Source organism: Diplotaxodon limnothrissa, linkage group LG5 (genome assembly GCF_057381915.1).
Source record: "Diplotaxodon limnothrissa isolate DT_005_m linkage group LG5, D_limnothrissa_male_GT1.1, whole genome shotgun sequence".
NCBI lineage: Eukaryota > Metazoa > Chordata > Actinopteri > Cichliformes > Cichlidae > Diplotaxodon > Diplotaxodon limnothrissa.
This window is the reverse complement of record NC_140600.1, coordinates 13,270,439-13,282,709: the sequence shown is the minus strand read 5'-3', so window position 1 is coordinate 13,282,709 and position 12,271 is coordinate 13,270,439. Positions and strand designations below refer to the sequence as shown.

The 12,271-nt window shown below is 42.0% G+C and overlaps 1 protein-coding gene across 1 annotated transcript; it reads left to right on the top strand.

Annotated features, from left to right (window-relative positions):
* Positions 1-303: 303 nt before the first annotated feature.
* On the top strand, positions 304-11,562 carry LOC146631742 (mitochondrial S-adenosylmethionine carrier protein-like). The gene is made up of 6 exons (XM_085353883.1): positions 304-441; positions 954-1,110; positions 3,262-3,380; positions 9,797-9,901; positions 10,651-10,698; positions 11,398-11,562. The coding sequence occupies exons 1-6, from the start codon at positions 409-411 to the stop codon at positions 11,407-11,409; spliced, it is 474 nt and encodes a 157-aa protein (XP_085210009.1). The 5' UTR covers positions 304-408; the 3' UTR covers positions 11,410-11,562.
* The last annotated feature ends 709 nt before the right edge of the window (positions 11,563-12,271 follow it).

The following is a 12,271-nucleotide window of genomic DNA, read 5'->3' as shown; positions in this document are numbered from 1 at the left end:
GAGCTATCGAAAAGTGGGGAAATTTTTATAATTTTAAGTAATTTTACAGCATCCCTCAAACACCTCAGAGCCTCAAACACGTGGAGGACTTACCACAGCTCATCAAATGACACCACAGGTATTAAAAGGCACATATTATACTGTTATAGAGCATGTTACAGTCAGAGAGTCTGTCTTACTGCTTTATTTCCCTCTCGTTCAGACACTCTCCGAAAAACAAACACGCACGTGAAGCTTCGGCTCAAGCGGTCGACGTCATATGCGTCGTGACGCAATGCGGAAGTAATTTAACCAAGATGGCTGCGTCCTTCACAGGCATGATTTGGTTTCACTGAAGTGTCAGATAATGTGTAGCAGTTGCATTTTTAAGAGCTAAAAGACCACAAGGGCAGCTTTGAGAGCGGAAACATGGAGAGGCGAGAGTTCGTGGCGTCTCTGGTGGTAAGATAATTTTATTTACACAGAGTCGTACTTTAAATACAGACAAATATAAGCTGTTAACCCCCCTCTCATATATCTGGATTAAAAAACGCCACTTTGCCGGTTCCTTGTTGTTCAGACAGTATAATGAAATCTGTTTGAACAGGTAAAAGTCCATGACGCTTTATATTTAGCTCGAGAAAATAAAAGAACGGTACTGAAATGAATATATGTAAACGTTATTATAATGTAAATATAAATATATAGATAAATATAAATTGATAAACTTCAGTTAATCTTCTAGCCAGTCTGTTTTCGGTTGGAGTTTTGTGGAGACTTGAACCGACCTTGAAGAGTCGATTTTAAATGAACTCTTACAGACACAACCAACATTTCTCAGCTCTCCTTGTTTTGCAGTTAAATATTTGCTAGACATTAACGTGACAATATAGCAGTGTTTTCTGTTTCTTAAGTGGACAGTGGGTGAGTGTTGCAGCATTACTGTACATCTCACAATGTGACTGTCACCGCAGGCAGGTGGCTGTGCGGGGATGTGTGTGGATCTGACCCTGTTTCCACTCGACACAATAAAGACCAGACTTCAGAGTCAGCAGGGCTTTTACAAGGCTGGAGGCTTTAGGGGCATCTACGCCGGAGTCCCATCTGCTGCTGTCGGCTCCTTCCCCAATGGTATGATGTTAAATTGTGACAGCTGGATATGTATTCCCTCTGAACTATTGTTTGCATTATTTCTGTTCTTGTGTTATTCTGTCAGTGTCTCACTGTGTATCTGTAAACATAAGTCACGGTGTAAATAATAATAATATTTACACCGTGACTTATTCAGCTCATTCATCTTGAAGAAGATATAAAATTATATCTCATATTAAAAAAAATCTACCTTAATCTCACCTGATTCTGTGTCCATGTATATGGAGGGATTACTGAGTAATGCAACCAGAAATGACAGCAACATATATCTAATTTTTTTTTTTAAAACAACAACAAAAAGAAAAACTTCCAAACTGCAATCATAGCTTATGTCTTGGTCATGAGTTGTTTTGGAACATATCTTTTCCTACACTTCCTACACCTGTCAGCATTTAACAGAACTTACCTGTTTGGTAGTATAATCTTTCACCGTTCACACATAACCTTATTTTGCTCTTCTGATAGACGTCTGGTTGGATATTTTAGTTTGGTAGTTCACAATCAGATTAGTTTGATAAGAGGCCAGCTGATTTTTCAGTGGGCCGATATTGTCAGTTGATATTAGTTTTTTGTTAATCTATCAGTATTGGCATTTTCGATTAGCTTAGAACTTTGTTTTATATCTTCTCTTCGAACAAGATAGAAATTTAGGAGTAACTTGGCCTTACAAACCCAACAGTGAGATCTTAAGAGATCCACAGCCTACGGCTCTTCAATGGGGTGTCACAGGGTCCCCAGGAAAAAAATGTTTAAATGTAAAATAATAAAATAAATATTCTTCTGTAGCAATAACAAAGTATAACATAAATTATTCTGTAGCAATTACACAAGAATATCCAGTAATGTCCCTGCCTACAATTAAACACATTCACTTACTGAAAATCGGGGGCATCTGCTGTGGCAAATGGGTTCAAGCCTTTGACCACAAACTTAGACACTGCTCGGTGACATTCGTCTATCCTGGCCTGAAAGGAGACGCTACCGGTAGACTGCAGTGAGAACTGCCAGCATCTGAGCCAGACTCTGTCCGTCTCTCTCATCATGGTCACCTAAATGCACAGTAATGGCAGGTTTTGTAATAAGGCAGATCGCGCTAACATAATATGCACTGTTAGTTGATTATTTACCTGCCGCATTAACGGGAGAGGACGTGCAAACGTTACCGCTGCTGCTGGGTTGAGATTCATGAGTCCGGAGCGGAATTAAAAACATGACATTCATTTAAGGTTATCGCGTGTTTTTTGCATATTCGTAGTGTTTGTGTTCAGGCTTTCTAACTTTTTCTACAGTCACTGCTTCAAAGAGGATCAAATGTTAAAAAAAAAACCCTTCAAAATCTCCATGGAATGCACTTGTGCTTTTCTCACAACTTTAAGTGCTGCCAATTGCTTGTTACTCCTTTAAACAGTTGCTGAAAAAAGTAACATTAATAACACTGAAGCTGATTCATTTATTTGTTGAGCTGCAGCAAATTAACCATGCACTCAAAGAATTTACCACAAATAACACTGTAGCTTTCTGAAAATTTAGTGATTATTTGAATTCACTGGAACCTTAAACTAAATGATGCTCTCCTTTTAGCATTTCGATCAATTATTTTGCTTTACAATCCTATTTAAATGTCCCTTTTATATCTGTTTGTTTTCTTAGGATTTAATTTGGGAACTTTGAATTGCCTTGTAGTTGAAGTGGTCTATAAAGGGCCTATAGATGTAAACCTCTCTAACTGTAGCTTAGTGTTTTCCACACAGGCAGCATCCTGGTCAAGGAGAGCATTTGCGAAGGTGCCAAGCACAGTCTTACAGGGTAGCAGCTCCAACGTACCTAATATTTGAGCATCAGTTTAAAGAAAGTATGTTTTTTCTGCATGTCTACCACTCTCACAGTCAGAAATTGGAAATACAATAAGCATCTCTTTATTTGAGTAGAGTAGAGTGATTTTGATGATTTCATCTGTATACTTTTGCAGAATGTGTTAACTTTCTTTGGGTTTAAGTGCAGGCAGACACACACACACACACGCACACACACACCTCAGTTCCTCCCCTGTCAGTGGTAGTGAGGGATATTAATTGCTCTATGCTGGTTGACTAATGGGCCTTAAACGCCTGTGGTTCTGCTTGGTTTCAGCCGCTGCTTTCTTCGTCACCTACGAATACACAAAGGCCCTTCTCGGCACCGGTGGAGTGTTTGCATTACCACATGTGGCACCTGTCACTCACATGCTGGCCGCCTCCCTGGGAGAAGTAGTAAGTCAGCCTGTCCCTCATTCTCCCATCCTTTGTCTCCTCTCATGTGGATTTCTATCCCTGTTTCACTCTGGCAGTAAACTGTTGAGTCATTTGTATTCTTTTGTTGGTCTAAATGATTCCCAGCACTTCCATCTTTAGAAGGCCAGCTGTCTTTACATGCATATTTTTGCTCTTCTGTGTTCTTGCCCTTGTTGTTTCTTTCCCACCAATGTATGTCCCAAATGAAAACCAATGGCATGTCTCTTAATGTTTTCGCCTTTTAAATTTCGTAGACCGCTCTTCAATGGAGTAGCTGGGGAGGGAGTATGTGGTTTTGGCTGTAGGCCTCAAGGTCCAGCTGGGTGAGTTAAGGGGGCTTCCTCGGTACTGTCCCAGCAGTTCTCTCAACCAGCTGGGTAAATAAGACCTCATTACTGCCTATTGATTCATCTACTTTCCCATCTCAGTACCCCAGACTCTGACAATTTAGTCTGGGGAATTCACGCTTGAAACCAATGAGAAGCAGCGCAATTTCCTCAGCCGAATCCTCTCCCAGTCACTTGTAGTGAACCGCAGGATTTGAGCCATAAGGGGGCCATGGGTATTCACACTGGCATGAAATGGGGGATATGGAAAATAGGATGCCCCCCTTGGTATACCCTAGGCTGTCTGCAAAATGCTAGACATTCAGTATTCATGGCTTTTGGATGGGTGTAATTTAGCCAGGTTTTGCATGTTTATGAAATGGGATTATTCCACATGGCAGGTTGTTCACTGTACTTTAGGTTACCTACGAGGTGCGATCAGAAAGTTCTGAGACTGAGCCTGTTCTGCAAGAACGGAGCGAAGCATGGCATCATGGTTTAAGACCTAGAGCCCAACAAGCCTTCTAGTGGGAGAGTTTCCTAGGAGCAGCTTGATCTGATGCATCATGCAGATGTTTCTTCCTCTTTCCCAGAATGAAATTCAAGTTGAAAGTTTGACATTTTGACTTGGTGGAAGAGATCCAGCGCGGGTCGTTTAAGGCGCTTACAGAACAGAACTTCCGGAGGGAGCGATCCGAGTGTGGCAAAGCACAGAGAACAGCGCGGTGCTACACAAGTTGTTGTTTTGTTTTGTTTTTGTTTTTTTTAATTTACAGAAGTCTGTAGCCAAACTTGGATCAGGGAAAAGTTTTTGCCTTTTTTTAGATGGAGTCTCTAAACTTTTCAGGCCTCACAGTGTTCGCAAGAGGACATAATGATACTCGAAGATTAGCAAATCTTCCCCTAGTTCTCAGAATTAGTGTATCAGTTATTGGGGTTACCGTATGTGTTTAACACTTAACAATCAGAACATTTTTTTCAGGTTTTTTATGTATACTACAGTCAAGTTGAATGTGAAAGGTCAGGCAGAGGTTGCCACTACCTCTAACCTCATTGTGGATTTGAGCACATCAAAGGCACAAATCCACAGAATGGAGCCGAGCAGAGCAGGGGCGGTATCCTCCTGCATTCTGCCAGCTGAGATCGTCTTGTTCAAAGAGGCTAATCTTCAGGCTTAGCCATGAAAGGCCTACCCTAGTGCTGCCCCGAGTTAGATACAAGACCTAAACTTCTGCACTGTGATGCAACAGCAGCCAAATATGATTCTTTGTCTCAGTAGGTGCTAATGACTTTTTATAACAGTCTTGTTTTGAGTGTCTGACAGAAGTGGTGACAATTTCTTACTTTTCTTAGTATTTGCCAAGAAAATAATTAATAACACAGGCAGCAGAAAATGCGTGATTAACAAACATTCTGGTAATCCTCACTTCCTGAAGTTTTGTTTCATGAGAGGTGTATCTGACTTACTTTAGCACTCTTTTATTTAGCTTCAGGAGACAAGACACCCTCTTTACTTTTATGATGAGCATAAATCTTTTCTTTTTAATTGAATTTATAGTTTGGTCTTGATAAGTAAACTTGAAGCCATCCGTTAATTAGGCTGCTATGGCTGCTGTAGGACTTCCCATGATGTACTGACCCTTCCTTATTTTCTAGTCCTCATGTATATAATGTTGTGGGCATTTAGTTTGATTTTGTCGATTCTCTCCTGTAGTTTTTCTCCTTTTGAATGTTCATGACTGTTCTCTCTTCTCCTTACACTGGTCATGGCCTTACACAGGCCATAACCAGTGTAATAAAATAAAACCCAATTCTTATCTGCTGACAGGGTCACTTGAATCTTACGTTATTCACTTGGTTTCATCCAAAGTTCCTTTTTTTAATAGTCCATCTCATCTGAGCTGAGATTATATCATAACTGGCCAATCATAGCTAGGTGTGTTTTTCACTTGTCCAAATGTTTTATGAGTCAGTGCCAGGCAACAGGTTAAAGCAGAAGCACATCAGCTCTGTCAGATGTGTGTGAGATGGGTGACAGAAAAACACAGTGAACACAGTCACACAAGACTTTATTTTCTATTTTGGCACTTATATGTGCTATAATTTAATATACAGTGTGCTAAAAATGTTTTTGTCCTTTAAGCCACAAATAAAAAGGACATTAGGCAACAAATTGCCAAAGGAAAATTTTGAGGGATCAAGGAAAATATTTCACAAACAGATTTTATGAAAACTGTGCAGCTTCCCCATTTTCATCCAAATGTAATATGTCAAACAGATCGTAATGACCACCTATCTTTAACCAGATCTAATCAATCTTCTTTTTTTCCCCCTCTTTACAAACAGGCCTGACTTTAGTAAGCAGTTAAGATGGTGGGATGGATGGCGACTGTAGATCAGAGTGACTCGCTTTGATTGTTTCCTTATTGCTCTACCTCCTTCTCGTTTTCTCTTGTGGAGACCAGAGCAGCAGTTGTGTAACACACACAACTTAAAGAAGAAGCAACTTGTTATTTGGTCCTCGCCTGACTTCCCCTCTCTAACCCACTCAGTCTACGATCCTTTCCCCCAGGAGGCTAGTGTGTTTTACCAACTGTTTCCACTCCACAACGTTCACTACAGATGTTTTACGGGCACTTATTGCTTTGCGACTTTGATGTCCAAGCTCAGTGGATTGTGTGCTTGACTTAGCAATATCTTATTAATAAATGTAGACTAAATCTATTATAGCCATACCAAAGGGAGTTTGCTGCTCAGATTTTATTCTGTACCAACGTATGATAGTGGAATTAAAATCCTTTGGTCTAACAAGTGCACAGTCTTTGTGGACGAAGCCAGAAATTTACTAGAGCTGTTGAATCTTACTCTTCAAGTGTCTATATTAACCTAGTTACCACTGCATTCACCTGCAGGCAATAACAGAGAGTTGTAGAGAGAAAGAACTCGAGAGGGTCGAGACAATGAGAGAAAATCCCCACTGCCACAAACACCTCGGTGTTTGTGCGACCGCAGTGGTGGGACGCTCCCATAAAGAATGTGTAAGCTGATGGCGTCTGTCAGGCTCTAGCAGGCTGTTATCCAGCCATTAGATCAGATTTATCTTCATTCCCATTTGCTCGACGTCTGCCCTGAAAGCTCATTTGTCAAGGCCAGGCAGCAGGCTTCTCTCGCATCTATAACCCCCCCTCCCCACACCCTCTTACTGCCACACATCTGTGGGAGGATGTACTGGAAAATACAGTGTGACATGACAAGATAGGGGGGACATTGAGAAGGAGGGAGCACAAGGGAGGAGTTTCTTTTTTTGGGAGGGAGGTAGGAGAAACTGGCAGCCACTTAACTTGGCTCTGAGAAATAATCCATGCATCGCCTTCGAGGAGCGCCACGCTCTGTGATTTATTGGCTGTTGTTTCAGACTTGGAGACATGCAGTGTCCTCATCTCTACCCTTCTTCTCCATGACCTTTTTCTTCTCCATCTTCCTTCTTTCTTCCATTTTCCTTGCTTACTTTATCCTTTGCGATACTGTAATGCATTTGAAGTATAATGAAATCCAAAGAAACAGTGGTTACAGACAGTATTGTCTTTTTGAAAGGGCAGCTCAAGGCACTCTTACTGTTTGTTTTTTATTTTTTATATTGTGTTAACTGCACTATAGTTGCAGCCAAATGTCAACAAAGAAAAAAGATTAAAATTTACTATTGTCCACAAAAGGGCAATCTTGTTTCTTGGTGGTGATCGCACTGTTTTTTAATGATGAATAAATCCAAATAAGTTAGGCCCAATGCAGTTATTACAGCCTATATGTTTTCCCACCTGTTGTTGCTATGGTGCCAAACGGCAATCCCGGTCCCGACTGACCGACCACAGTGTCCTGATGGCCAGACGTGGTAAAAGAGGCATGGGGGCAAAGGCTTGCCGGATGGAGGGATTTAATGACTCTAATGTGCTACGAGTCTCTGCTAATTTCCCATCCCTTACTGTGGTTCTCCCATGACTGAGTGCTGGACTTTCACTACAAACAGAAAACATACTCTGTCATTTGGACTAACGACAACAGGCCAAACTGAAGAGCTTCAAACACAGACAGGCAGCTTCCTAATGAAGGCTGCTTGACATATCCAGCAGCTTGTAAATAAAGATAAATGGTAGCAGAAATTTAAAAGGCTACCAACAGATTTCTAATAAGTTTACGAGCCGGAGGAAAGTGTTGAATGCTTGCATGCTTGCTTTCGTTCCCCTTCTTGATTCTGTGCTCCTTTCTTTTTCTTTTTCTGCTTTGATTTCTTTGTATCTCGCTTGCTCTCCGATGAGATATTACCTCCGCATCTCTAGCCATTATTTAGATTTCCTTCATCCCAGCCATACCTCATTGTGTCCTCATTCAGCATCACTCATTTCCCTCCCTCGTTTGCTGCCGCTTCTGATACTGTATCTGAAATAGCCTCGGAGACCACACACTCGATCTTTTATCCACTCAGCATCATCGCCGCCACCTCTAGTTGCACAAATTACTCCCAAATAAACAATGTTCCTCATTTATTTGGTGTAATCTGTGTCTCATTCTGGCCTCCTCGCTGCAGTGACAGGAAAGGAAAAGGCCATCTTAAGTCCAAACCCCCAGCCAATTACATCAGTAATTACTTGTCATAGCCACTTTCTTTCCATTTAGCTGCCGTTTTCTGCTCCTTTGGAGAGTTGGTTTGGGGTAAACATGATGTACAATGTATTAGAAATTCTTACTTGACCAAAGGGGGAGGGTAAATGAGATCTCAGAGGCAGATGCAGCAAGCTCAGTTGTTGCGAATGGGTCATGCAGGTGCGAGTTTGGGCACTTGGTGGTAGTGTTGCTCCGTGGTTGTGCTGCAGCTGGACACACTGATGTGAAACACCAGCAGCCTGCACAGAATTATAGAGGCACATTCAAGTCGTTTGTTTTTGCTGTTATGTATGGAGATTAAGGCTGCTGTGTTCACTGTGTGCTGAAAAGAGGAACAACTTGCATAGCCTGCAGAAAACATGATGTAGTGAAAGTCAAAACAAAGTTGAGAATTGGTCCATCTGTTGCTCAACAGTCAGCAGGTATTATAGCAGTACAGAAAAATAAGAGACGACAGAGAGAGCAAGTGTCCACCAGAACCCTTTAACAGCTTGCGGTGTATCTTTGCCTTCTTATTTACAGGGTATGGCCCAAAAGAGCCTAAAGAGCCCAAATGCTAAATCACTATAGCGACAGCTGAACTGGGAAAGGAGCAAAACGGGAAGCGTCTTTAATACACTGCCTCTAACATTCCTTCTCTCCTTGCTATCCTACTAGCTTGGTGTTGCTGTGGCGTCTGGCATCTGTGCGACTAAGGGAAGTCACAGTAGGGTGGGGGGGGGCTCACAAATCGCTCTCAAAGATTGCTTGCTGTTAGCCGGTTTTTCCACTCCGGTGCAGGATAAGTGGGAAATCAAGTCGCCAGGTGGGCAGCTGTGCTTGCCTGCCTGCCTCTCCTTGCCTTTCGGACCATGGGAGTTATGAAGCATAAATATTCATGTCTGTCTTCACTAGCTGTTGGCAGTCCATATTTTTGTTGACATATGGTGGATGGGTTGGGACTTGAGCAGGGAGTGTGGCTGCTGGGGTGTGCATGCGTGTCTGGATCTATCAGGGTGTTTGACGGTAGCATGTTCCTTGGACACAGATACACAGTCAGCCTGATGACCTTTTGCGAACATGACAACTGTTGCTCTGGTGTCATGTCCGCTCTGTGTACCAGTTTGTTAATTGGCCCAGTTGCGCACTAACTAAAGCAGTCGTTAGCCTGCCAGCTTCATGTAATTGCTCTCCTCGAGCCGTGCCACATCATGGCCACCTGCCACGTAGCAGAAACATACAGAAGGTGATATCATGTACAGCAAAAGGGCATCTAGGGGAGTGGCGTGGGTATGTGCGCACACAAAGATGTGGGTTTCCTAACCTCCAATTAAGCACAACATGGATATAAAGGGTCTATAAAATGAAAGTATAGTGTAATACAACAACTACAAATTCAGGCCTTTAATGTTTTGTTTTTTCATCCTGTAGGTGGCGTGTCTGATCCGGGTACCCACAGAGGTGGTCAAACAGAGGGCCCAAGCTTCCCTCTCATCCTCTACCTACAACATACTGCTGGCTACTCTTAGAGAAGAGGTATGTGGCAATCAGAAGCTCGTTTTTGGCCATTAATTTTGCGTTTATGTGTGTGTGATTTTTGGCTGTCGTTCATATCAGTAACGCTGCTGAGATATGGGATCTGAGGCCATTGATGAAAACAAGCCTGTTGCCAAGAAATGCAAGCAGATTATCAAAAAGCAAACTTATCTGAAATCCAGAACTAAAGTACTCGCACTGTGAGTTTACAAGTAATGAAGTGTACTGCTAGTTCATGTGAAGCCATGATTCAAGGCTGAGGTGTTGATAGTAGTTCCAAAAGGTAGCAGATCAAGGTGGGGAAGATTTAAATGAGTATATTGTCCATATTCATATGTTTGAACATATAAGTAAATTAAGTTTCTGAAGTCCCCTCTGCTTTGAGCCAGATGTACCGATCAGATCCACCAATCACTGTTCTGAATGGGTGTGGATGTTGGGTCACTGATTTCATAAATTGTAATAAATTGTTAGACTCTGCCGCTCCCATCTAAACATTATGATGTTGGGTGGGTGTGGGGTGGGGGGTTTAAGACGAGTGCTTTGGTTGGAGCATACCAGCGCCTTAACCCTAACAGCTCTCAGCAGTTATGTGCTGCTATAATCTGTGAAGAAGCTGAATAAACGTTGTTCCCACAGATGAATTATACAAGTGCTTTATCTGTTCATTGACTGATGTGCATTAAAGCAAAAATTAGATTTTATACGTTAGATTTAAACATTTTTTTTCCTGTTGTTTCTCGGGGCAGGGGGTTCGAGGCTTGTACAGAGGATATGGCAGTACGGTTCTCAGAGAGGTAGGTTTCATTCACGGGTTAACTTCACACTCAGTCGCTCACTTGTGTCTGTCATCCACTGTTGATACCATCATCAGTACCTGTTCCACAGCAGATCCTGCACTTATGTCTGTCTTTGGTAAAGTTTAGTTCCAGGTAATTACAAAGTATGTCATACAGATCATATTGAAATCAATACTAAAAACAGCTCCTCAGCTCTTTGAAAGATGTGTGGTGGATTTTTTTGGATAGGTTGAATGGATATTGAGGCTTTCCACGCTTGTGACTGAAGACAATTTAATTTCTCTGGGGTTGGATTGAAGTTTGTAGTATTGATTTACAGATTTTCTTTTTTCCTCCCTCACTTTCAATTCAGTCAATTACTTGCACAAGATGTGTGCTCTCCTTTTTAGAGCTAAATCTGATTAATTAATTCAATTACTCTGGTTATAAATGCAAAACAAAACAAGGATAAATGAGTTCTGGGCTAAACTCCCTTGATAGGCGCTCACCTTTTTGTAATGGAGAAAAAAAAGCAGCTCTAGTTCTTTGATTCATGATCCTCTGCCTAATTGCACCTGCAGTGCGTGATATTGCAAAATAATTGCGGGAAGCATTGTATGGGTGTTTTGAGTTTCAATAGAAGTGGAAAAAGAAAATGGAGAGGGAGAAAGAAGTATATGAAGGTGACACTTGTCTTTTTTTTCTTTTTTTTTTTAGGGAGGTGGGTGAGGGCGTAATCTAGTCCCCTCTGCTGTGCTAGCCTGTACTTATTTTCTGCCTCACTAAACTGATGTTATTCACGCAAATTCCATCTGGACAGCCAGGGAAAAAAAGGACAACAAGACACTGTGATTTCTCCGAGGGGCTCTGAATAAATGAATACATTTGGAGGCTGGCGCACGGCCTGTGTGCATACTAACACTGGCAGATGAAACGCAGCGGTGGCGGCAGGGATTTGGGGCACGGGAACGGCAAAGGATGCTTCGTGGTGATTGGCTTTGACGTGTGTCAGGAAGGTAATTCATTTTCTCTCAGCCTCCGTCGCTATCCGCCCATCTCGCTCCTTTGGCCAAGAGACCCTGTCAAGATAAGTTTGTTTATGTGGTACGGCATGGCGCCTCCCTGCTCTCACTGGCCCACTAATTGAGGTCCTATCTGTGCTATATATTCATTAGGCAGCCTTCAGAAGCCTTTTCTGATGGGTATGATATCGCATTAGCGCCCAGTGTGCAAGAATCCACTTTGATCATCTTGGAGGGTGGAGTAAAGGAGTACAAGTGTCACGTCAGTTGTGATCCGTTTGTCATTGTTGCGCCAGCCTACATGTACGGGCGGTTTTTGCCCAGCGCACCCCGGCTTTGCCCAAAGTTGTCTTTAAAACTTAAATCTAAATTATTGATTAATAGGATTTCAGTTCTTTTTAATTTTGCACCACATTAATCTTTATTGCGGTATACCCTTTCTGTCAAGTTTTCTGCTGAGTTGGCATCTTATGGGTTCCAACTGAACAGAGCATGAAATCACTGAGATTTAGATTGGGGTGAAGGAAACTGGAGCGCGGTGAAAAATTACTTTATTCTGCTCTAGAAAA

Excerpts from the sequence above, each read along its gene's own strand:
- LOC146631742 (XM_085353883.1), top strand. The coding sequence starts at position 409 with ATGGAGAGGCGAGAGTTCGTGGCGTCTCTGGTG. Across the intron at positions 442-953 it reads AGTTCGTGGCGTCTCTGGTG|GCAGGTGGCTGTGCGGGGAT; the intron begins GTAAGATAATTT and ends CTGTCACCGCAG. Across the intron at positions 3,381-9,796 it reads CCGCCTCCCTGGGAGAAGTA|GTGGCGTGTCTGATCCGGGT; the intron begins GTAAGTCAGCCT and ends TTCATCCTGTAG.